Source organism: Mauremys reevesii, linkage group 27 (genome assembly GCF_016161935.1).
Source record: "Mauremys reevesii isolate NIE-2019 linkage group 27, ASM1616193v1, whole genome shotgun sequence".
Taxonomy (NCBI): domain Eukaryota; kingdom Metazoa; phylum Chordata; order Testudines; family Geoemydidae; genus Mauremys; species Mauremys reevesii.
In genome coordinates this window covers 2,016,300-2,040,049 of record NC_052649.1, presented here as the reverse complement: position 1 = coordinate 2,040,049, position 23,750 = coordinate 2,016,300, and the positions used below count along the sequence as shown (strand labels likewise).

The window sequence follows — 23,750 nt, the reverse complement described above, 5'->3', positions numbered from 1 at the left end:
TCTCCCTTTGTTTGTGTACAAAGGGGAGCTTTTGCCTTACCTGTTAATATTCTTTCTCTGACTTTCTATAGCAGGCCAGAAGCTTCAGTAAAAAATCCTTCCAGGCAACAGGTGGAGCCAGAATGCTAAGACTTTGTCATACCGTCACATATAAGAGTCCAGCCGTCTCTCAGCCATCAGATGAATATTTCAGAAGCAGTATCAAAGAAATATTAAACTGACACTGCATTAGTGACTATCACTGAATAACATTAGTGATAGTAGCAACCTGAGCATATAGCGACTCTGCATTGAAATTCGCAGCAGTAAAGTAGTTGTCCATATCTTATGTGGGAACACACACACACTCATTCCACTGTTGCCTGCAAGACACCTGTGCAAAGGCCACAACTGCAAGCCTGTTCTATAAAAATGTGGACAGAAGTAGCAAATCTCCTCAAAAGGAGCATCCCTTCTTTCTGCTTGTGAAAAGCCAACTGAACAAACAGTGAGCTTTAAAAGATTCCAGTTCTTCCTTTTCTGCTGCCAAATAAGCCCTGCTGATCAGTTCCTTAATCCGGAGGCCCTTGAAAAGCATGGTTTGGAGTTTTATATCAAATTGTTTGTTTTGTTCCCATTGTAACAATCACCATTAAAACTCTTGTATTAAACACACAGGAAAAGAAGAAAGAATAGTTAAAGCATTTGATACATAAGGCAAAGCTTTCATTTAACAATTTTCCATATTCGTATTCCCTTTATTCCTGCTCGTCAGTCTCCTAGATGGTGTTAAAGATGGTATTAAAGGTCCCCCCCCCTTTTTGGGGGGGAAGGGGGAGAGCCAGTTTTAGATGGTATTGGATTGTTGTTGAAGTGTAATCTTGTTCCCTTTCAAACAAGGCAGAACTTTCAAAACCCACACAAAGGGAGACTGAAATGGCAAAGATTAAAATAAAAAAAAGTTCTGCCTTTGTTAATTACAACTAACTGCTGGGAAAGTACAGGCATAGTACAGGGTCTTTATTCGCTACTCTGAGACCTGGCAAACTTTCCCAGCGTTTGGCTACAAGCATTGTTTGTAGTTTGCCTTTTTTCTTTTAAATTTCAGCAGTGTTACAAAAGGTGGCTTTGTCTTGGCTGGTTAACCCAGACTCAGTTAGAAGGGAAAAAGAGAGAGATTGGTATGAGGTGAAATAAAGTCAGAGAAGGAAAATGACACCCTACTTAGGCAGCAAAAGGGACCTGAGGGTCACACTGCAGGATGTTCAGGGTCCAGCTGAGCTTTGATCAGGTGATGTCGGCCAGTTCCCTCTCCAGCCTGACTTGATCAGGACAATAAACGCCCAACAGGTCATGGCAGCCATGTTTATTAAGCACATTTCCAGCTCAGCCCCTGAAAAGCCGGTGACGACCTAGCCCCTTTGAAACTAACCACACTGAGCAGTTAACCAGTGACTTCAGTTATAGACACTGCCTTCTGTTTCTAGCATTAGTTCGATTTGTTGCTGTAGCAAATATATTTTTTTTTACATTACTGGAAAGCTGGGAGATCCCTAATCCGTTCTCTTAGCTTAAATATAGCTAGCAGACCAGTCTTTCTATCTCCAGCTTTTGCCTATGTTAATAAACAGTTTTATTTTGTAGACCATGCTGGACTCCGTGATCTTTCAGATGCTTTTTACGCTGTAGAATACAAACCTCTGCATGGAATTCCTCCTTCCCAGCACCTGACTCCCATGAGTTCTGGCTCTGCTGATGCAAGGCCCAGTACTTTACAATTAGTTGGCACATCTCATGCTCTCTTTCGTAGTTGAGGCGAGATTCTACACAATTCTGAAGGAGATGAAGGACTACTGTGCTGTTTACTCATTTTCATATTTAATTCAATAAAAGCCTCTGTTTTTTAAAAACGTATCTGGAACTCCCTGTCTGCTACACTGGAGCACTGCAGAATCCAGCCCCTTATTGCAAAATTTAGGTCAAACCTGTGATGGAGCACAAAGGACCTTCACTTTGGCTTTTTAGAACTTGGAGATCTGGTGACAGCCCCATCACTAACCCTTCTAGTCAGAAAATACTCCCTTTCTCAAAGGCTCATCCTGTATTCAGAACCAAACACACTAAGAATAGCTGCATGGTTGTTGTTGTTTTTTTTAACATAAATGCTCAAGTCAAGTAACATTTTTTAATCTCTCCAGTCTTTTGGCCTCAAGAAAAATATCCGCAAATAAATCCTTCTCCATTCTCTGGCTGCAGTTCAGGCACTGGCACCCGGAATACTGTGTATCACCAAAAATCCCACTGGTACTAGACTTCTTCCAGAATGGCCTCAAAGTGAGCTCCCTGAGAATTTTATATGCCTTTGCTATAACAGGCATCATGAGCACTAGTCAAAACTGGAAGTAGTTTTGAAACCCAATTTGAGTAGATTAGTCTTGAGGAATCTCTGAGTGTGACAGGTCTCCAGGACCTGAACCCAGAAATTTACTTCTGACTGCACTAACGCAAACCTCCCTTTAAATCTTTGTAAAAAATCTCCCTATTCTTTGTCTAAGTGTTGTTTCTTATGGTCATCACGTTGGCAAGAAGGGTGTCAGAACACAGAGCGCTTTCAATCAAACCACAGCATTTCACTCCAGCAATGTTGTCCTGAGGATAGACCCAGCTTTCATGCTCCATTTAAATTCCACCGTTCACACATCATTCTTTGCAAATCTCAAATATCCAACGAGGAAAATTTGGCATGTGCCAGATATGCAAAGAGCATTACAGATCTACATCAGATGCACCACGACCTTTAGAGCAGTGGTTCCCAAACTTGTTCCGCTGCTTGTGCAGGGAAAGCCCCTGGCGGGCCGGGCCAGTTTGTTTACCTGCTGCGTCCGCAGGTTCGGCCGATCGCGGCTCCCAGTGGCCGTGGTTCGCTGCCCCAAGCCAATGGGGACTGCGGGAAGCGGCGCGGGCCAAGGGTCGTACTGGCTGCCGCTTCCAGCAGCTCCCATTGGCCTGGAACGGTGAACCGCAGCCACTGGGAGCCGTGATCGGCCGAACCTGCAGACGCGGCAGGTAAACAAACCGGTCTGGCCCGCCAGGGACTTACCCTGCACAAGCGGCCGAACAAGTTTGAGAACCACTGCTTTAGAGGATCCTCCTCCTTACGTTAGTTCTTTGTCTTGTGATAGCATCAATACAGGGAAGACGATCAAAATTATCCATTTCTAGACAGTGTATTTCAGAAACCTGCAAGACACAAAGCTGAATCACATTATCCCTGTTAAAAACATACTTCCTAAGTACATTTCCTAGACTGAGTGATCATGTGCCTTCTGTGAAGAAATATGCAAAGCTGTTACTTGATCATCAGTGCACATGATCACCAGATCAATGTGCAATCCATAGGAGAAGAATGGACTGTGAATTATGGCTCAGGTTTGTAACTGGGCATTGGTAGATATTTAACTAACTAATTTAGTAACATTGCGAAGACATGAAATAACAGCATATTTAATTGCTCACCCTGTTAAGGAAGCATGGTCTAGTGGATGAAGCACTGGATTGGAACTCAGGAGACCTGGGTTTTTTTTTTCTGGCTCTGCCACTGGCTTGCTGGATGACCTTGGGCAAGTCACTTCACTGCCCTGTGTCTCATCTTCCCAACCTGTAAAATGAGGATCTACTGATTAAAAAATGCCATATCAGAGCTAGGTTGTATTAGTATTGTCCTAGTGCAAAGTATCTGAACTATTTGCCTTAAGTAATTTACAACAATTTCTCATTATCTAGAGAGCCCCATATCTGTGGTCTTCTCTTATATGGAGAGGGAAGAACTTTCAGGGGTGTAATGCTCCATTTCCCAGTTTTGCAGTCAGTTTGACATTGTCTGAGTCCGCCTACTTTTGCTGTCTTGTCCCATGGATTGTCAGTCGCGACTGAGTAAATAGAGTCCTGAAATAATCGCCATCCTGCTTGGAGGCAGCTGCTGAACCAGGTCTAAGCTAATTAGAAATGGCAGATTCTGTTTAGATAATTCTTGGAAACACTGACTACTTGGCACTTCATTGCCATCTAGACCTCAGCTCTAATTTCTTCTCTATCTGTTTAGCAGGTGCAGAGAGAAGGGACACCTCTTTAGTGGTTTGCAAGGCTACCTCTGAATTTCTGCCCACGCCGCTGTGAAATGTATACTAGGCTTGTGGTCGTGCCCTTGGCAGAAGAGTGCGATATGCAGTAATTGAATGATGGGTCCATCCTCACCCCAGAGTTAAAATGATTAACTGCTTTGGGAAGCCCCAACTGTCTTGCTCATGGGTGACCCTAAGATCAGAAATAGGTGCTCACAGTGCGGCACTAAAGCCAGTTAGTGCAACCCAGCCAGCAAAACGAAACAATCGGTATTGCAAAGCGTGCAGCACTCCTGAGTGACCCTAAATTAACAAACCAAAACCTGTGTGCATTCATCCATGAAAGTTTTGCCTTCCGTCGCCAAGGAAAACTAAGCTTCAAACGTGAGGGGTTATTAAACAATAATAAGGAAGAAAAATGATTTTTTAAAAATGAAGAAAAACACCATGACAGTATCTCTTTAAAGCACTATTGGTTTTCATTTCCCGTTTGAACATCTCTCCCTACTCCTTTGAAATGAATTAATCTTTCTCTGAATCTTCATAGCTGTTCCAGTTCCTTGACAAGATAGATTACAAGGAGTATCAAGATATCTGTTCACTGCACTTTAGACAGTGCCTACAATTAATGAGGCAGTTGTTCATATTCACTTATCTGACAGTTTCTTGGAAACACTTTTCTGAAAAGTGTACAGAGGAGATGAAAAGGAAGTTGCTTGTGAATTATGAACAGCTTTTCAGGCTGACTTTAATTCATGACACTGCCATTTCAGTTTAATTTAATAATTCAGATAGAACCTATTCCCTCGGAAATCCTATTTCCGTTTGATTGGTTTTCTGAAACTACCCCTATCCAGCTCATGCCGGTTTAATTTTCACATTTGCATAACAAAATAGGACACATGTAGCATTCACTGATTAAAAACAGAGCATTAATTATTAGCGTGACCAGCTGTCCTGTTTTTATAGGGACAGTCCCGATATTGGGGGCTTTTTCTTATATAGGCTCCTATTACCCCCCACCCCCTGTCCCGATTTTTCAGTTCACTTCTATAAAGTGCGGCAAAGAAAAGTCAGCCTGCTTTGCCGAATCAAGGGGTCTGCACTCCAGAGCAGAGTGAGGATTCTGTGACTTCGTACAGCTGGCCATGACTTATGCATGATTTAACACTATGCAAATAACACTGCCTCAGTAAATGCATCCAAGTGAATAACCATAATGCCCGCTGACATCAGATATTGGCACTTGGCAGAGATACGTTTAAAAAAATCATCTATGGGAGTATAACATTTATTACTGAACGTTAGCGTACATTGTGCAGCACCAAGGGTCAAGTTTTTATTCAGCCTGTTGGGAGTGAAATATATTCTTTGTCAAAGATTAGAGGCGGCTTTAGTGTTGTTATAATGTAGGGATCATTAATCTCCTGTCGATCAGTGGTCCAAATTAAGTTTGAAATGGTAACCAATCTTTCATGTCATTCATTATATCTTACCAAATGGACATGATCTATTGTCCAGAAAAACGGTTCTCTGTTTCTGTGTCTGAGGCTCACGGATGTGAGTATGGTAATAACATATACGTGTATAGTGAATCTGATCGATTAAATTTGATATGGCAATTGTTACCTGTCTCCATGGACTCTTGAAACATATGTGGTTACTGATTCACCTGTCTTCTGCAGTGCAATTATGATAGCCTTTACTACAAATAATTTCCTTCTCCCCAGAGTGGATGTAGCAGAGAAACGTCTATATTCGCTGTCTTTGTTTTAGTTTGAACGTAAAATCTTAGGCTTGTGAAAATTTTAACTGGTGGTTTCCATCCAATTACTAGCTGTCCACATCCCTTGTTGGCAACCTCATAGTATACAGAGGTGGAGGGTTAAATGGACCATGCATGAAAATAGCCATTCATGGAGACTGAACTCCTTGTTCCCTTATTGTAAATGGGGAATCATCATCAAGTGGGTGTGTTGCTAGTGGGGTCCTGCAGGGATCAATTTTTGGTCCTACACTATTGAACATTTTTATTAATGACCAGGAAGAAAACACAAAATCATCACTGGTAAAGTTTGGAGATGACACACAAATTGGGGGAATGGTAAATAATGAAGAAGGCAGGTCACTGATTCAGAGTGGTCTGGATCTCTTGGTAAGATGGGTGCAAGCAAGCAATATGCATTTTAATATGGCTGCATGTAAATGTACTAGGGTGACCAGATGTCCCGTTCTTATAGGGACAGTCCTGTTTTGTTTGTTTTTTTACTTTTTCTTATATAGACGCCTATTCCCTCCCCCCCTCTGTTTTTTCACAGTTGCTATCTGGTCACTCTAAAATGTACACATTGAGGAACAAAGGATATAGGCCATGATGATTTGATTACAGTGTGTGAGTATCTACATAGAATATCAGGGTTGGAAGGGACCTCAGGAGATGATCTAGTCCAACCCCCTGCTCAAAGCAGGACCAATCCCCAATTAAATCATCCAACCAATTTTTGCCCCATAGCTCATAATGGCCCCCTCTAGGGTTGAACTCACAACCCTGGGTTTAGCAGGCCAGTACTCAAACCACTGAGCTATCCCTCCCGCCGTGTGGATCAGATATTTAATAATGGTCTCTTCAGTCTAACAGAGAAAGGTAGGACATGATCCAGTGGTTGGACAAACTCAGACTGGAAATAAGGTTTACATTTTTAACAGAGAGAGTAATTAACCATTGAAACAATTAACCGAGGCTGGTAGAGGATTCTCCATCACTGACAATTTTTAAACCAAGGTTGGATGTTCTAAAAGCTCTGCTCTAGGAATTACTTTGGAGAAGTTCGGTGGCCTGTGTTATAGAGGAGGTCAGATTAGATGATCACAGTAGTCCCTTCTGGCTTTGGAATCTATGAATTTATTAATGCTAGGTAGGTTTTTATACCGCACTCATCACCATAGTATCTGAGTGCCTTCCAGTAGTGCATTGAGCAACATAACTAACATCTGTCACATTTGTTCACTACTGAGGCGCTGAGCAGGGTGGGAAAACGTGGCCTGCTGCTTCCCAGTCCGTGCCTGCACTGTACATGTAAAGAACGGTTGTCGGCACAGTGCTCTGCAATCAGGTTTTCATGCATGGCTATTTAATGCCATATTTGCATATTATTGCCGTGTGCCTGCGTTTAAACTGATTGCTCAATTGAGACTATCCTGGTACTCTGTGGTAGGTGAAATATAATCATAGATAAGTAGGCGCCAAATTGCCTGTCAGGTGAAAACTAGGATGATTGTGAGCAAGAAGATTTTAAGTATTAAAAAATACCAACTCCTTGCAGTAATTCCCCCAGCCTGACACCCAGGGAGATAAACATTCCCATATGTTGGATTATGACTGTTCTTACTTGGTAATCCTTCTCAAGGATTAGGATTGGTTGCAGGGAGAAGGAGGTGAGAAAGGATTGCTATAGTGGCATCAGTCAGTGCTGCAGTAGTGAAGTCTCTGTGTTTATTATAACCCCTATTTTCCTATTCATAGAATCAAAGATGTTACAGATGGAGAAGATTACAGGTCATTTTGTCCAGCGCAGGATGGACAAAACAGAGTCTACCAGTTGTTAATAAACCTGCATTTTCCAGAAGTGGGTAACTGGGTGTGTAGTGATAAAATAATGTGCTTTCACTTCCCGTAGCTTGCTCTGGTATTACAAACACACACTGTTTCTCTTACCTCAGTGAGAACTATAATTTAGTGCAGCCTTAGGATAAAACATTATAGCCCAATCCTACCTGTGCTGATGCTTTTTCTCTACATAAGGCAAAAATGTGGGTTTACAGCTCATGAGTTTGTTCAGGGCGGCCAAAGAGTCCAATTTATGATTTGCACGATCTGACACAAGACCCACAGTTGAGATGGTGCCCAGCGTGATACACTGGACCTGACAGCTGGTGTGGACTCATTTGGTGTTTAGTTTTGTAATCACACCAGTTATTTTTCCAAAAGCTTCATTCCATCATTTGCAGTTTGTTGCCATTTTTACAGCTATAACTTCCCAAATGCTCAAGTGTTTCCATTATAACTCCCTCTTTTCAGTCACTCATAACATTCCACAAATACAGCCTATTGGGCTGACCTGTTCTGGTCTGGATCTGTGCCAGAGGGTAACTTTTTGGACAAGTTTCAGCAAAACAATTGGAGCCGGTGGTTGTGAATGAGGAGTGTGGAAAGAATACGTAACTATTTTCCTTTGAAAAGCTCTAGCACTGATGCTTGAGGGTAGAAAATTTTATTGAGAAACGCCTTTGAATGTTTTCATCAAACCTGGATTTTGATTGGCAGAGCTGTGAGAGTCAAAAATGGCAGTGTGTGCATGCTCAGAAGTTTATTTAAAAAACACCAATTCTATTACTTTTTATAATCTGCTTCATTCCAAAAGAAGGTGGGTGGCATTGTGCACATGTGTGTGACTAATGTTGGCTTCATATGAAAATATTATATTTCAGTCGACCTTTAGGCATCATATGGAATACTGCCTCATTCAATGTATATTGGTTTCTATCTATAGGTACTTATCTGCCCTCCTTAACTATGGTATCTGAGTGTCTCATAATCTTTGATGTATTTATCCTCACTACACCCTTGTGAGGCTGGGTAGTGCTGTTATCCCCGTTACACAGATGGGGGAACTGAGGCACAGAGCGACTAAGTGACGTGCCCAGGGTCACGTAGGCAGCCTGTGGCAGAGCAGGGAATTGAGCCCATATCTCTCCAGTCCCAGGCTCATGCCCTACCCAATGGGCCATCCTCTCTGTCTGAGACTTGTGCAGTTAAACTCTATGTGGTTAATGCAGAAATTTTTCCACGATGTTGAGAACGTTCTGACAGACAAATAAACTATCCCTACATATTGGGTTCTCCATGGTGCATTAATTTTCTTTTGAATCTCCCCTGGTTATCTTGATAGTAAGTTAATGACATAAAGCACAGTAGAAACTCTGAAGTCCTCTTTGGTTTGCAGACGCAGCATCTTGAACTATAATCCCATGAGATCTCACAAATTAAGGATGGTCAGGCCAGGTTCATAGTTGGATAGAAGACCCCAGAGTGTACTGGAAGTATTAGTAGTGCTTATTCCATAGATGGCACTCGAAACAATGCCCCAGCATGAAATTAGGGTTCATTTTGCTGCTGATGGTGCCGTCTGTTTGATGACCCACAAAATCAAGTACCTGCTGACTTCTAGCCAGGATTTCCTGCCACTTTTCACAAGAGCTGGGATGTCGATCTTTGTATCCTAGCCAAATTCCACCTTGGGTAATCGTGTTCTGCCTCCTTAAATTTCCTCTGCAGCTTGAATTGGCTGTGATAGCCTTCACTTCCTGTCCGGAACATCAGTGATGCTGGGTCCTATTAAAGAATTGCTACGTTCAAGAAGCCTTTCAGCGTTGGACGTTTGGTCCCTGTGTGCAGAATGGACATCGTGTTTTGGGCTTTTCTGGGATGAAGGGCACAGTGTAAATATACGTGGTTGCTGCTCCTGCTGCTTTGGCATTCAGCACTCAGTGCTCCTAGCGCTCTGTACAAGACACGTCTTCCATGAGTTGTTTGGCGAGACTGGGCCAGGCTCAGCCAGAGAGATGCTATTCAAACACTTCAAAAAGAGTTGCTCCTAGTTACAACAGGACTGAGTTTAACCCACAGTGCAGCAGAAGAGAACTTCATCACTCTCTCTGCAGAATCCTTTTAATAAGCATCTCTCTGCACTGCCCTACACTTTGACGGCTGATCCGTCTCCATTGCCTTTACATATATCATGCTTCGGCTGCCACAAACTGCTGCCATTTAAACAAAGCAAACAGAGGAAGGTCACTCTCATCTGATAGGCAGAGTGGGGCAGTCACCTGTCCTAGGCCAGTGACAGGTTTCTATCTTGTAACCTTTTTTTATTGTTGGGAAGGGGAGATTATCCAAGGCTCTTGGCTGGGAAGTTGTTTACGTACCAGTTCTTAGCCCCGTGATGTGAATGGCTAAGCTATTTAACGTGACTTCTGGAAGTTTCTAAAAAGTTACAACTCCCCTCTCCCTCAGAAGTTTTAATTCCTGCCACTCAAAGAACCCGCTTTTGTCAGCGGAGAGATACTGAAAATAATCATGTGTGTTTATAAAACAGCAACAACCGAACAAAAACCCCTCCCTCAAATTTTAAAAATAGCGGTTTGTAAAAGTGGCGTATACGGAATACATGGCGGGATCGGGTGCGGTAGAGAGGTTGTTGGCACTTTTGCAAATCACTCCAAATAATGCTTCAGCTGTTGTGGGCAACACCCATCCATCCCTAACTCAGAGCAATAAAACCTTCGCACCACAGCACCGCACTGTTTTCCATATTAGCTATAACCCACAGCTGCCTCTTCCCCCAGAGGCAGATCCTAACTGTGAAGTACACAAAGTTTTGAAGAACCCTGAAGTGCTGTCAAGGGTGGGATAGGCTGTTTGTTTAGATAAAGTGCCTGCTTGGCAGGAGTGGATCTGTTGGAAACTGATAAGACCCTGAAGAGCGTGCCTATCCGCTGCATAGGGGGTGCTGCCAAAGCTTAAATACTCAGAGACATCACTACCCTTATTATTCATTGTGGAAGCCTTTGGGTCAAGGTAGGGCTGCTTTCACTTACTTTTAAAGAAACTTGACTCTCTCTTCAGTTAGCCGAGACGGAAACGGTATTGGGAGGCCTTACTTTTATGCTATTCTCTGTCATGGCTTGTGATACGTGAGTGACTTCAGCACCACGTTTGCTTAAGGAATCGGTCCTGAAATGGGCCATTTGTTGACTAGAGTCAAGTAATTTTTTTCAGTAAATTCCATTAGTCATTGAGACAGTTACCTAATTTGAGAATGGCGCTGGAATTTCCCGGTTAGAATGAGATGCAACTTGAACACAGAAGAGTTTGGTGTGTTTGCTGCTTGTTTTGAACTGAAGGAATGGAAAGTCATGGTTACGTTGCAGAAATTTGTAGGCATCAGATGTCTGAGTGAGTGTGTGCACGCCAGAGTCGTCAGTGCTTACAGTTAATGAAGTGGAACAAACAAAATAGTGGGAGAGGTGGGTGAAATAATCCAGCAGAGATGTGTAAAATATATAGTGCAGGTTATTGCGTTCCTTCCTCATGTATATAATTGTACCAGTCTATGACCTTCATATTTAAAATTTCGCTGGGAGAAACATAGCACTGAAAGATCATCCCGTAGTACGGTGTTCTTCCCTGTTTCTTCACCGAATTGCCGTGTTTCTCTGTTCCGCGTGGTGGCATTAATGGATGTATTTTTCTCTGATGAGGTTCCAGATGGAAAGCCACGGGGACTGATTTCTACTGTTATGCACAGAATAGGTGCAGTATCCTAGGGCCTTGTGGAAGTGCACGTTTCCCTGTGCATTGTTTCCACTGAACAGTTCTCTGCAGGGAAGGCTGGCTTTTGTGACCAGCACACCTGTCCAGTGGGAACAGGGCTAAACCCACATTTGCTCTTGCTCTGGAGCACTGCCCCCCGCTTTTTCTTGGCCTATGGACAATGGGAATAGGCTGTCCTTTCACACCCGACCATCTGGATGTTGGAAACAGAGGGAGGGTCACGCTTTTCCACCAGCCTTCACGACCGTGCCAAGTGTTCTTCTCCGCTTGACTGTGTGGGAGACGCTCCTTCCTTCTCACTAAGTGGGAGGCCAGTTCTACTATCTCAGTATTGCCACTCCCCCAGAATTTAAAAAAATCATGCACCAGACCCCATAAAATCATGAGGTTTTAAAAAATGATTTGGGGCTTTTTTTTCTTGCCTTCTGGTGTTGGAGCCATGGAGTTCAAATTACGTTTTTCTCTGCATCCGTTAGGTCTAGAGGCTTTTTTGTTTTAAATAAAACCCTAAGATTCACAAGTAATCACATGATTCCAGCAGCTGGAGCTTTAAGATAAAACACCTAATAATAAAAGTAACTCTTCTTTCTCCACGGCTGAGAAGGCAGTATCTCTTCTCTTCTCCCTAAAATGGACACCAAAGGAAAATCAATTTGACTTTAAATTCTGATGTAACAGTCTTTTCAACCACCTGAACTCAGAGGTTCTCAAGCTGTTCCATGGTGTGAACCCTGTCATTTATGGGGGTTGCTTATGAAAACTTCCCCTCCCATTTGGGACTGCATAACCTCTCTTTCCTCCTTACCTAGCAGGCAGCTAGGCTGGCTGCTCCTCCTCCTTTCTAGTCTCTTTTAAGTAATGAGGAGCCTGGACACCTGTAGATGCCATTGGAAGCCAGGTGGAGGAGCCAGCACCATGTGACCAGACATCTCTCTGCAGACCACCAGCAAGTGCTCTGTAGGCCACCCATGGACGACATCTATAGACTTTCTCTGCTGGTACTGATTCCTGTCTTGCGATTGCTGTTTTGCCATTACATCTTTGATATTAAACGTTGTATTGTGAGTGGAGGATCTTTGCTCACAGCAATGCTTTCCACAGAAAAAGCATACTAGCCCTCGCGCCTGTCTGTCTGACTCCAGCCATGAAGCCTTACCATCCTGTAGGCACCCTAATCTGGAATTCACAAGGGCTTGTTTATACAGGGACACTTAGGAAAATTAATCCAAACAGACTAAGGCTATGTCTACAGTACAGAGCCTACGTTGGCGTAGGAAGGAAGGACAGAAGGAATTTTTCTGCTGGTGTGGGAACACAAACTCCCTGAACAAATTTAACTCTGTCAACAGAAGCAGCCTTCTGCCAGCATAGCTGAGCCGGCATAAATTTAAAGTGTAGACAAAACCAAAAGGTGTGAATTCAAAGCAGATTATTTTTTTGTGTCCCTGTGAGGACATGCTCGTTCAGAACTAAAATGATTTTAATTCAGTTTAACTTAATTCCCTTTGGAAGGCTGAATTTTGAGGCCACTTTAATTTTGAATGAGTGTGTTCACACGGGGTTTAATGCAGTTTAATTGATCCCCTTTGAATTCACACCATTAGTTAATTTGGATTAATTTTGTTGAGTGTTCCCATGTAGCCAAACCTTAAGAGAAACTTTTGCCTGGATGCCGTGAAGACCTCACTCAGCATTTGTGAGAGAGGGGAAGACAGTCTGGGGAAAATGTCACTGATTTTTTTTAAATAAAGGTTGGCTAGAAAAAAGGGAGAATTAAAAAGAAACATGCAGTTAGAGTTTAGATACAGGGCAGCTAATTCATGAGCTTTTCACTTCTGGGTCAACAGGAAATGATGGAAAGGTGATAACACCTGTGGCTGTTCAGTGAAATTAGTTGATGGGTCTCAGGTCAAATGCTAGTAGACATATTTCCTCATCAGAAATGTCTGTCACAATTGGTATTAATTGATCCTCTAGTTGACATAGAGACCAAAGCCTGGAAGTCATGCAGAGCTCCGCGTCGGCCTGTAGAGGCGCTCCTTCCAGGGGGCACAATAGCAGGCAGCATGTAGGAAAAGTGCCTACCACGTCATCTTTGTTGGGCCTGTTTGGATAGATGATTCCATCTGGCATTATCCACACCAGAAAATTAGCACAAATTAAAAAAAAAAAAGTATTGAATTGCAAACCTCATTTTCACCTATGGCAAACACCAGTTTGGTTTTGTGAACTGCATTTTTTTTTTTTTAATATGGAGATAGGTATATCTCATAGAGCTGGAAGGGACCTTGAAAGGTCATTGAGTCTAGTCCTCTGCCTTCACGGCAGGACCAAATACTTTCCCCCCAGATCCCTAAATGGCTCCCTCAAGGATTGAACTCACAACCCTGGGTTTAGCAGGCCAATGCTCAACCACTGAGCTATCCCTCTGCCCGTGGTATGGTAGCTTAGTAGTTATATTTTATCGCTTACATGCTTGCCAGTCCTAAAAAAGCATCAAAATGCAGCCCACGGTGGGCAGGATATAATCAATATGATTCCTGGAGCTCCAGAAAGAGAGTGGCCAGATAATTAGAACTGTTTGTTTGTCTTAGGTGGGCAAAACTCCATTAATGCTTTTTTAATCAAGGGCAGAGAGCAGGTTCTGACTTTTCTGTCCACTTCAAACACCAATTCTTGTGGCTTATCACGGTGAGTTTTTGCAGAGCAAGCTCTTGAAGATTTTCTGTGCAGTTCAGTCAGATGATTTTGTCGTTGTTTAAAGCAGAAATTAAATTGCATAGACATCTTCCTAGAGGAAAAAAAATGTTGGAGAGTTGAGATCCCTCACTCAGTTCTAAAGATCCAGTTAATTTATTGCCAGCCAACAAAACCATGTGAGCTCACTTCCTTACTGCCAGGTAACCTGAGCAGCATTGCTGGTATCAGCTCCCTCCCATCCAGTTGTGGTAAACATGAGATTAGGTGATTAATCACTATCATTGGCTGTCATTAGAGCAGCTGTCATGAAATCAACATCACTTTTAGTGAAAAGTTGTTAGCAGAATCATGGTCTCCGCTTAGCAGAACTGGATAATTTTGTCAGCACCCATATACCATAAATTAAACGGGATACTTGTTTTCCTTTGCACCTTATTCTTGGCTCTAGTCTCTCACAACCGCTTCTTGAGGACGTACTCCTTACCCCTGAGTGCTTTGGAGAGGGAGCTCTCTGGGGCTATAAGGAATCCATGGACTTTTCCTGAGACGAAAAAGAAGATTTTACTTGGACTTTTCCATTCTTGTCGCAGGAAGGCTCACAACAAATACTTGGGAATTCCTGCTTCCCAATCCTATGCCTAGACCACTAGACCATTCCTGGCTACAAAACTAGGAATGTTTATTAATATTTATTTGTATTGTGGGAGTATTTAAGAGCCATAGACTGGGGGCTTCATGGCGCTTAGGTGCTCTGCAAATGCAGAGCAGAGAGATTCCAGTCTAAGTAAATCTCCTATAGTCATACAAATGCTTTGTTACCACCTTAAATCTTTTTCTTTTCTTTTCTTTTTTTTTAAATCACTTGTACATGCTTCCAGCTTATTACTCAGAATGGCAGGCCATTTGTCCTGTGCAGCACACATTCATGAAGACAGAAGACAGTGGTCCTTGCAACAATGTTGTGTCTGGGTGGAAAATGTTTTTCTGCTCTCTCTTGTGTGTTAAAATCATTTTAATTCTTTCACACCTGGATTTGCTCTACTGAGTCTGCCCTTTTCTGGGTCATTTAGGGATGCAAATTAGCTTAATTGGCAAATGCATTGTTCAGATCACCGGGGCAGAAATAACTTGGTAGTAAGCCAGGTAAAGCACCCCCCCCCTTCCTTTTGTTGTTGGCAGACACTTCAGCACCGATTCAGGTCATCCAGCTCTGAGAAGATTTCAGGACTTGGAGAGAGATTATTTTATTTTTTAATTTTGCCATAGGACAGAATTCTTCAAATTACATCAAACAACAAAAATACAGGAGGGTCGAGGAAGCTTTTTATTAACTGTGCAAAAAATGTGTGAAAATCAAATGGAAAAAGAAGAACTCTGCTTCCTATAATGCTCTAGATCTAAGGATCACAGTGTGCTTTGCAAGCATTTATGAACAGAGTCTGCAAAGGTCACTGTTTCCTCAGTTATACATAGTAGAATTTGTTTTCCTTTCTTTACAAAACCAAACCAAAACCCCTCGGAAATAACATTAAGGCTGCAAATTCAAGCACTCAAAAGTTAGGAAATGCCAGAATCAAGCATGCCTGTAATACTTTGACATGGCCCTCTCTGAGTATGGATTGAGATAGTCTTTCATTTATAGATATACATGCATACTGTTTTTCCCACAGAATCCCTGCCTCCTTCAGCGTACAGGATGAACTGTGCTCAGTGAATGAATCCGGGTTGTGTATTCAATGAGGCTGTGGTCTGTAGACCTCTTGTCTCCTTTGCTGTAGAAATTTGAAGGTGTGTAACGTCAGAGACAGGAGACTGGAAGAAAAGCCAGAATGATCTTGCGGTTAAGTCATTTGAGCTCAGTTCTGCCACTGGCTCTGCCACAAGACGTCCAGTCTATCAAGCAGGTTGCTGCGGAATTAGTCTGTATTACACCACACAGTCCCAGTGCCCCAGACATAGACTTGAGAAAATTGATAGACCAGACAATGAGCCGTGATGGGTCCTTTCCCCTGGAAGTTATTAAATTGCTTGCGTAACTTCAGTGATGCATTGGGTATGAAGTTGCTTGTGTCCTCAGTCTGCTGCATGAAATTGGCGACACGGGCTTGGTATTTTGTCTCTTACGACTTGTGCAAGAATGATTAGCTCTTCACGTTGGTCACAAAAATCAGCTTCTTTTCACAAATGCAGTTATTGCTCTCTGTTGGGATTGCAGTTGCTTTGATCTCTATGCCTATAACTTGATACAACTGTGGGTTTTTTTTGTTTTTTTTTTAAAGAGCATTCCCCAGTTGATGTCAGCCATTTCAGAATCCTAGACACCATCTTAATGCTTTTTGCTTTTCTTCTTGCTGTTCTGGTAAATTTAAAGGCTGTGGACAAAATTTGCTTCTGATAATAGGTTTAGAGGAGCTTGATAGGGAATAATTCTGCATTGGAAAAAGAGTCTAGTAGTCAAACCTTTATCCAGCTGTAACTTATATGAGTCAGTCGGGGGACCACTTTCTTCAGCACAGACCTTGAGCTGTAACCTGTCTATGATCATAATAGTGTGCTTTTTCAAGTCTCCCTTAAAAAAGTGAATGAATGAAATAGCTTGTTGCAGTAGCTTAAAAGGCAGCTAGTTATTAATGGCCATCTGATTCTTCCCCCCCCCCCCAATAAAAAATTGTGTTCCTGGAATTAAACTGAGGAGCTGAAAATGCACCACAGAGCAATAGGAGTGCAATAATTTGAGTGCAGGGGAAGGTGCATTGCATGAGGTTTTGTGTAATAGTGTTAAATTTTTTCCCCTTTAGATAACTTTTGCAACAGGATGGCTGAGCAACGTCAGGATTTCAATATGATGGAAGACCATTCGATGAGCCAAGCTAAGCAGATCCCATCAGGTGAGCCTTATCAGATGGGGGTAGTCATGGGAGAAAGGGAGGACCTTCCCTCACAGGCAGGTTATTTTTCTCTCCAGGAGAATGAGGATGACACAGTTGGGAGAGATCTCAGTATAAGGAGATTGAGGTGAGATTGCCCATAGAGTTGACGCCTGGGAATATATGTGGTTCAATTAAAGGTTAGTCTAAAGTCTAGGAAATGGGACTGTTTTGTGAATTACTTAGGTGCCGAGACATCATCATACAGTAAATGAGCTTCTTTGTCTTCTGGGAGATAACAAGATACATTCAGATACTTAATAGCTCAAACCGAAGTTTGGGGTTTGGGCTTGGTGACGGAATCGCTGGGTGAGATCCTCTCCCCTGTTATGCTGGAGGCCAGATTTGATGATCATCATCATCTCCATCTGCCTTGTGCTCTCGTTCCCATTCAGAGGTAAGTATCAAAAGAAGAAAAAACACTTGAGTCAGTAGAGCGTGTGAAATCTGTAAAAGGCTGGAGAATCTAGCTCGGGGTAGGCAACCTATGGCACACGAGCTGATTTTCAGTGGCACTCACACTGCCCGGTCCAGGGGGCTTAATTTAATTTTAAGTGAAGTTTCTTAAACATTTTAAAAACCTTATTTACTTTACATACAACAATAGTTTAGTTCTATATTATAGAAAGAGATCTTCTAAAAACGTTAAAATGTATGACTGGCACGCGAAACCTTAAATGAGAGTGAATAAATGAAGACTTGGCACAGCACTTCTGAAAGGTAGCCGACCCCTGATCTAGCTGCTCATAGAAAAAAGGTAAAGGCTGCTTGGGAATTGAAAGGAGGTGAAACAGGCTTCTCTCAAGTCTGGTATAGAAGGGGTCGGGGTGATTTGATTTTGTTTTTTAAATGTAGATTAATGGCTTCTTTAATAGACTGAGGCACAGGACTGAGATTTCCCATCCCTCCATGTAGCACCTCAAATCCTCCCTGGTATACTAGTTCTCTTTGTTCATACTTAGAAGACTCATGTCCATGGATGTGTAGATGAACTACTTCCTGTTCTGACACTGGCTTCCTTTTACTGCCTCTACACATGGTTATAAACCCTTTCGCCCTTTACAGGATTCAGAAAATTAAAAAGTCGCTAGGGCAGATCTCTCAAACTTGTACCTACCCTGTTTATGCATGATGGCAGCCATCTTTTCACCCGCTGGTTGCTGGAAAGGTTCAGGAGTCTCTGGATAATCACTTAGAGATATTGAGACAGAGGCATTTGGGGCGGGATGAGGAATGGAGCGTTGATCGTTCTAAGTGAGCTGGCAGGAATGCCGAGGGCGCACTCTGAGCATTTAGGTGGGTCTGTTGCAGACAGAGTTGGACAAGCTGGTTTAAGTTAAAACGAGAATCTCCTTGCCCCTGGAAGTGAACTCTGACCCATTCTGCAGGTGTGAAATGACGTCACCAGCTTTCCTTCCCAGGTGATGTCCTCAACCTATGGCCCATCAAGTGGGCCCCGCCTCTACCTTCAAGAGACCCCACACCCAGCCGCAGCTTGGTGGTGATCGTTATCATGATAATTGAATGGTCAGTGGGGCCTAGTAAAGAGGGTGCCTGAGATGCCGGGCCCCACTTTTGCCCATACAGAAGGGGAGGAAGGTTTTAGGCTTCTTCTGTCTCTGCCTCTATTCCCTCCACTCTCCAAAGAAACTGCTCTGCTTACCAGAGGGGAAGAGGGAGGGGGCTTCTGCTGGCATGTAAACATGTGAGGAGGTGGAGTTTGGGGTGGGAAGGGAAGGCCTGGTCACACCGAGCCTCTGGGGGTGGGGGTGTGTGTGTGTGTGTGAGACACACACACACACAGACTGGGGTCCCCTTTCCGGGCAAGACTGGCCCTGGTAGAAGTTTTGGATATTTTAATGCATCTCATTGACAAAACTGCACTCACCTGCCCCTCCAGTCTCTAGGCTGAAGCTGGCACCTCATTTAGAGAGTGGAACTTACGACTTTCTGCCCTTTCGATCTGAGCTGCTGTGGCGAGAGAACCATTTTACAATGGCTTTCAGTGGGCTAAAGGATATAGTCCCCCTGTGTGTGCAAAGGATCAGGTACAGCTTTTATCAGAGCCGTCTTGCTGTCGTCTTGTGAAGACTGGAAGAGCAGTTTCCCCGTTGCGTAGTGAGCGGTGTTTCCCGAATGCTCTGCTTCATCCCTCTCTGGGGAGGATGATGGTAAGAGAAAAACATTGCAAAGCTGAGAGACGTATTTTACAAATAGACCCTTGGCTTGCGTTGGGGTCCAGGGCTCTGGGACGTCACCTAAGCAAGTGCTAGTGGCAGGTCTGGATCTTGTAGGGTGCTGTTCCCAGGGGCCTCTGTTCGTGTGTTAGAAATTGGCACATTTCTGATGTTAGTAGCATGCACGTGAATGGCGTCATTTATCAGTGTATCTCAGAGGTCTTTACAGACATGGGGTGGTGAATCCTCACCCCCTACTGTGAAATGAGTATTATCTCTCATGTGTGGGGAGACTGAGGTACAGGGAGGATAAATGCAGGCACAGACCTCGGAGGTCACACGGTGAGTCATGGCAGGAGGAGAATCATCAATCATGAATGCCAGCCCCCTTGCTCTAACCACTAATCCCTACTCTCCCATCTCGACCTGGGAACAGCCCTCGACTGCCAGGCTTCCGCCACTCTGCTCTAGCCACTTGTTGCCTCCCCGTGTCTTTTTATGAACATTCGCTGAGGGAAGGATGGACTACAGTATGTGTCAGATACAGTGGATGTCTGACCTCACCAAAAATCAGATCCAGAGAGGATTTCCCCTGCCCTCTAGGCATACCCAATACCATACCCAATACCAGCCAATGGGGTTTTCTTCTTTTGTCACAGCCGAATTTGCTGTCTCCGTCCCTTCGCTTTGCCTACCCCAACCCTCCTGCTTCTCCCCTACTTGCCTGATCCTTGAAGAAGATGGGCTCATCTCTTTCCCTCCCCCCGCCACTCCCCAACCTCCTGCATACTGTCTGGCCTGTGTCGCCTTCTCCCTGCCTCCTGTCGTCTCATTAATACACAGATTCTCCCTATTTCCCCTGGAATCATTTGTCGCTTTCCTAGTGACTGCGGTTGTAATAATGCAGCAGCATTCGTGTGCATTCTGTATTCACGAGTCAGCTCAATTGATGATAAAAACAATGCTCCCCAAAGGTGCTGCCAGCGGACAGCTTCCTTCTCTTGGGTAGCGAGCCAGGACAACAGAGGAAAAAGCTGGGAATGTGGAGAAGTGGGTAGGTTTTATCCAAAAGAGCTCCTCTCACCCCGTATTTTAGGCCTAAATTTTCACAAAGTCTTTCCCCACGTATTTAACAATCCGACTCTCAAACCTGTGTAGTCATGGGGACTGATAGTACTCAATACTCCATTAATGTGGAGCAACATAGTTCTGTCTTGTATCTGCCTCAGGTACAGTTTGCGTCAGGCAAATGGGGTCCCTATGTTATGGACAGAGCCTGTGGCATATTCCAAGGACCGTTCTCTCTTCCAGGCCCCTCAAGGTTGGCCCTCTTATCTAATCAAATCAGCAGCCTTCTGTCAATGCCATAGTTTCAGTTCTCATGCACCGGAGTCCAAGAGACTTTGCTTGTGTTAGCTTGATAAAATTCTTCGTAAATCAATTTCTCCAGTTCTCGTTATTTTATTTGCTGGAACTCCTTGCAAAGAGTGTCCCTGTCCTTTTTGCTTGTAACCCAGGCCCAACATCATAATCCATATGGAGCACTGAAGAATTCCTTGCAAGTGCTTTCCCTCTTTGCATTGATTTAAAAACATGAATTACAGAAGAAAATAAGCTATTAGTTCAGCAGACTGCTCTGAGAGGGCGCCTATGCTGCACTAGAAACATCAATGTGAACTACAGTGACTCACTCAGATTGATGTAATCCAACATCTGTGGTCTCCAAGGAAAGGTTTTATTGATTGATTGATTGAGCTTTGCTGTTTCTAGATGTGCTCTGCATTGGATTGGTTGCTCAGCAGATTTCACTTTTGGCTTTTTTTTCGGTGCTCTCGCTGAATCTGTACCTGGCACTTAAACACTCTGTGAACATCGTACTGTAATTGCCAGCTACAGCCATCCAGCTTTTCAGATAAGGAAATGGGGATGGGCGAGGTTAACGGAAGAGCCCGCTAGACGTAGCCAACGATCTGTTCTGAGTGCTCAATGTATGTTTTCCAGGCTATCCCCTGCAGATACCAGTTGACGATGGATCAGATGAGCCCATTTCCGAGACCTCTGACGCTAAGAGCACCCCGACTATGGAAGGTGGGAGCTCTTTGTCGTACTGCTTTTAAACGGTAATGACTGGTGCTGTTTCTAAGCATTGCTTAGAGATGCGCCAGGCCATTTTCTGAAGGGGGGTTCCTGAAGAGGCATGGCTGTCTTGTGTCTCCGTGCTGCCAGATAAATGCTCTTTGTTAGTTTGATAATCACGAAGGAGAATTGCCCACACAGACACCCTTGGAAGATCAATTCCAGTTCCATTTCCTCCTCCAGGGATTGCACTCCCAAATCAGCGTGCCCGTTGATGGCTGCTGAGTGTAGCCCATCCTGAGAGGGTAATTACCTCCACCGACTCGTGTCTGCAACTCCCTATTAATGTTAATGGGCACTAGCCAGCCTTCAGAAGCCATTATTAAGCCGCTCACAAGGCAACACAGATTCTAACGTAGACACGCAGACTCCAAAAAAATCATTAGGAAAAATGTCTGAGCGTCCTAGTTGCCTTTCCCTGGTAAACGACCCTGTAGCCTGCCAGGAAGAGTTAGATTTACATCAAGCCAACGAGTGTTCTCCGTTTCCAATAGATATTTACACAGAAATGTCAAGCATTGGACAAGAAACCAAGCAGTGTTCCAAGGTGTCACACATCAGCTCGGAGTCTAGGCATTTGGTCCAAATCACCTCTCAGGCTAACAAAACCTAGGTTCATATTAGAACTTTTGGTTGCAAGATGTGTCTCCGCTACTCCCAACGGGAGTTTGGTGCCAAAAGACCTTTAAAAATCTGGCCCACAGTCTTTAATATCCTACAGACATTTAAAGATTGCAGCATCAGTGGTGGTGGGGAAGCCTGCAGAGATCTTTCAACTTGAAATTCTATTTATGGGAGGCTGTTTGGTCGTGTTCCTAGAGCATAGGACTGAGCCATGAGACCTGGCTTTTAATACCGATTCTGCCAGTGACTTTAGCAAATCACTTAGTTTCCTGTCTGTAAAATGAGATAGTATACTTTAAAAGGTGGGCATAGATCTTTGAGGTCTTTGGATGGGAGGAGCTATACAAAGGTGCAAAGTATTATTCATTACATAAGTTCCCTGCAGTTTACAGAGATTATTATTGTTTATTTTTTTACTAGACCTTGACTTGTTCAGCAGGGGCACCATTTCAGATTTTGGTGGTGGGGGGAGCAACTTTAACCGTGATTTCTGGGGCTACGTAGGCACTTGAAAACTCTAGTTTTCGGCAGATAATTTAGCAATTAGCTGACAGGAGCCCTGTACCTAATTCCTTTATAAAAGAAAGAAAATTAAATATTAGGCCCACTCAGCTCTAATAACAACACGTTCTGACATCTTGTGGCAAGTCACTTAAGGAACACTGGTTAGGTTTAAAATTTTAATGTATATTCTTACTTTATTATTAACTTTGTGGAGAGAGAGACCCCATCAGGACTCCTGGGTTCTATTCCAGCTCTGAGAGGAGAACAGGGTCCTAGTGGGTTACAGCAGGGAGCAGATACACCTGGGTTCTATATAAGAACATCAGAATGGCCATACTGGGTTTAGACCAAAGCTCCATCCAGCCCAGTGTCCTGCCTTCCAACAGTGGTCAATGCCAGGTGCTTCAGAGGGAATGAACAGAACAGGCAATTATCAAGTTGCCCTGTTGCCCACTCCCAGTTTCTGGCAAATAGAGGTGAGGGACATGCAGAACGTGGTGTTGGATCCCTGCCCACCCTGGCTAATAGCCATTGCTGGACCTATCCTCCATGAGCTTACGGCCTTCACGACATCCCCGGCAAAGAGTTCCGCAGGTTGACTGTGAAGAAATATGTTTTTGTTTTAAATCTGCTGTCTATTAATTTCATTTGGTGACCTCAAGTTCTTGTGTTATGAGAAGGAATAAATAACATTTCCTTGTTCAGTTTTTCCACACCATTCATGATTTTATGGACCTCTATCATATCCCTCTTGAGTTGTCTCTTTTCCAAGCTGAAAAGTCCCAGTCTTTTAAATCTCTCCTTATACAGAAGGTGTTCTGTACCCCTAATCATTTCTGTTGCCCTTCTCTGTATCTTTTCCAAATCCAATATATCTTTTTTGAAATGGGGTGACCACATCTGCACAAACTATTCAATATGTTGGCGTATCATGGATTTATATAGAGGCAATATGATATTTTTCTCTTATTATCGATCCCTTTCCTAATGATTCCCAGTACTCTGTTAGCTTTTCTAATTGCCACTGCGCATTTGAGAAGATGTCTTCAGAGAACTCTCCACAATGACTCCAAGATCTCTCTATTGGTAGGTTCAGCTAATTTAGACCCCATCATTTTTTATGTATAGTTGGGATTCTGTTTTGCCAAGTGCATTACTTTGCATTTATCAACGTTGAATTTCTTCTCCC

The 23,750-nt window shown here is 43.4% G+C and overlaps 1 protein-coding gene across 18 annotated transcripts in view; it reads left to right on the top strand.

Annotated features, from left to right (window-relative positions):
• MAPT (microtubule associated protein tau) overlaps nucleotides 1-23,750 on the top strand; it is a 90,575-nt gene that overhangs the window by 27,161 nt on the left and 39,664 nt on the right. For 11 of the 18 annotated variants that reach the window (XM_039516316.1, XM_039516312.1, XM_039516307.1 and 8 more), the window contains 2 exons: nucleotides 16,992-17,081; nucleotides 21,299-21,385. In XM_039516316.1, the coding sequence (XP_039372250.1) occupies nucleotides 16,992-17,081; nucleotides 21,299-21,385 (177 nt within the window). Of the gene's footprint in view, nucleotides 1-9,573; nucleotides 9,600-10,694; nucleotides 10,738-11,140; nucleotides 11,187-16,991; nucleotides 17,082-21,298; nucleotides 21,386-23,750 lie in introns of those variants that run through there. The other 7 variants (XM_039516314.1, XM_039516311.1, XM_039516308.1 and 4 more) reach the window with 4 other exon arrangements.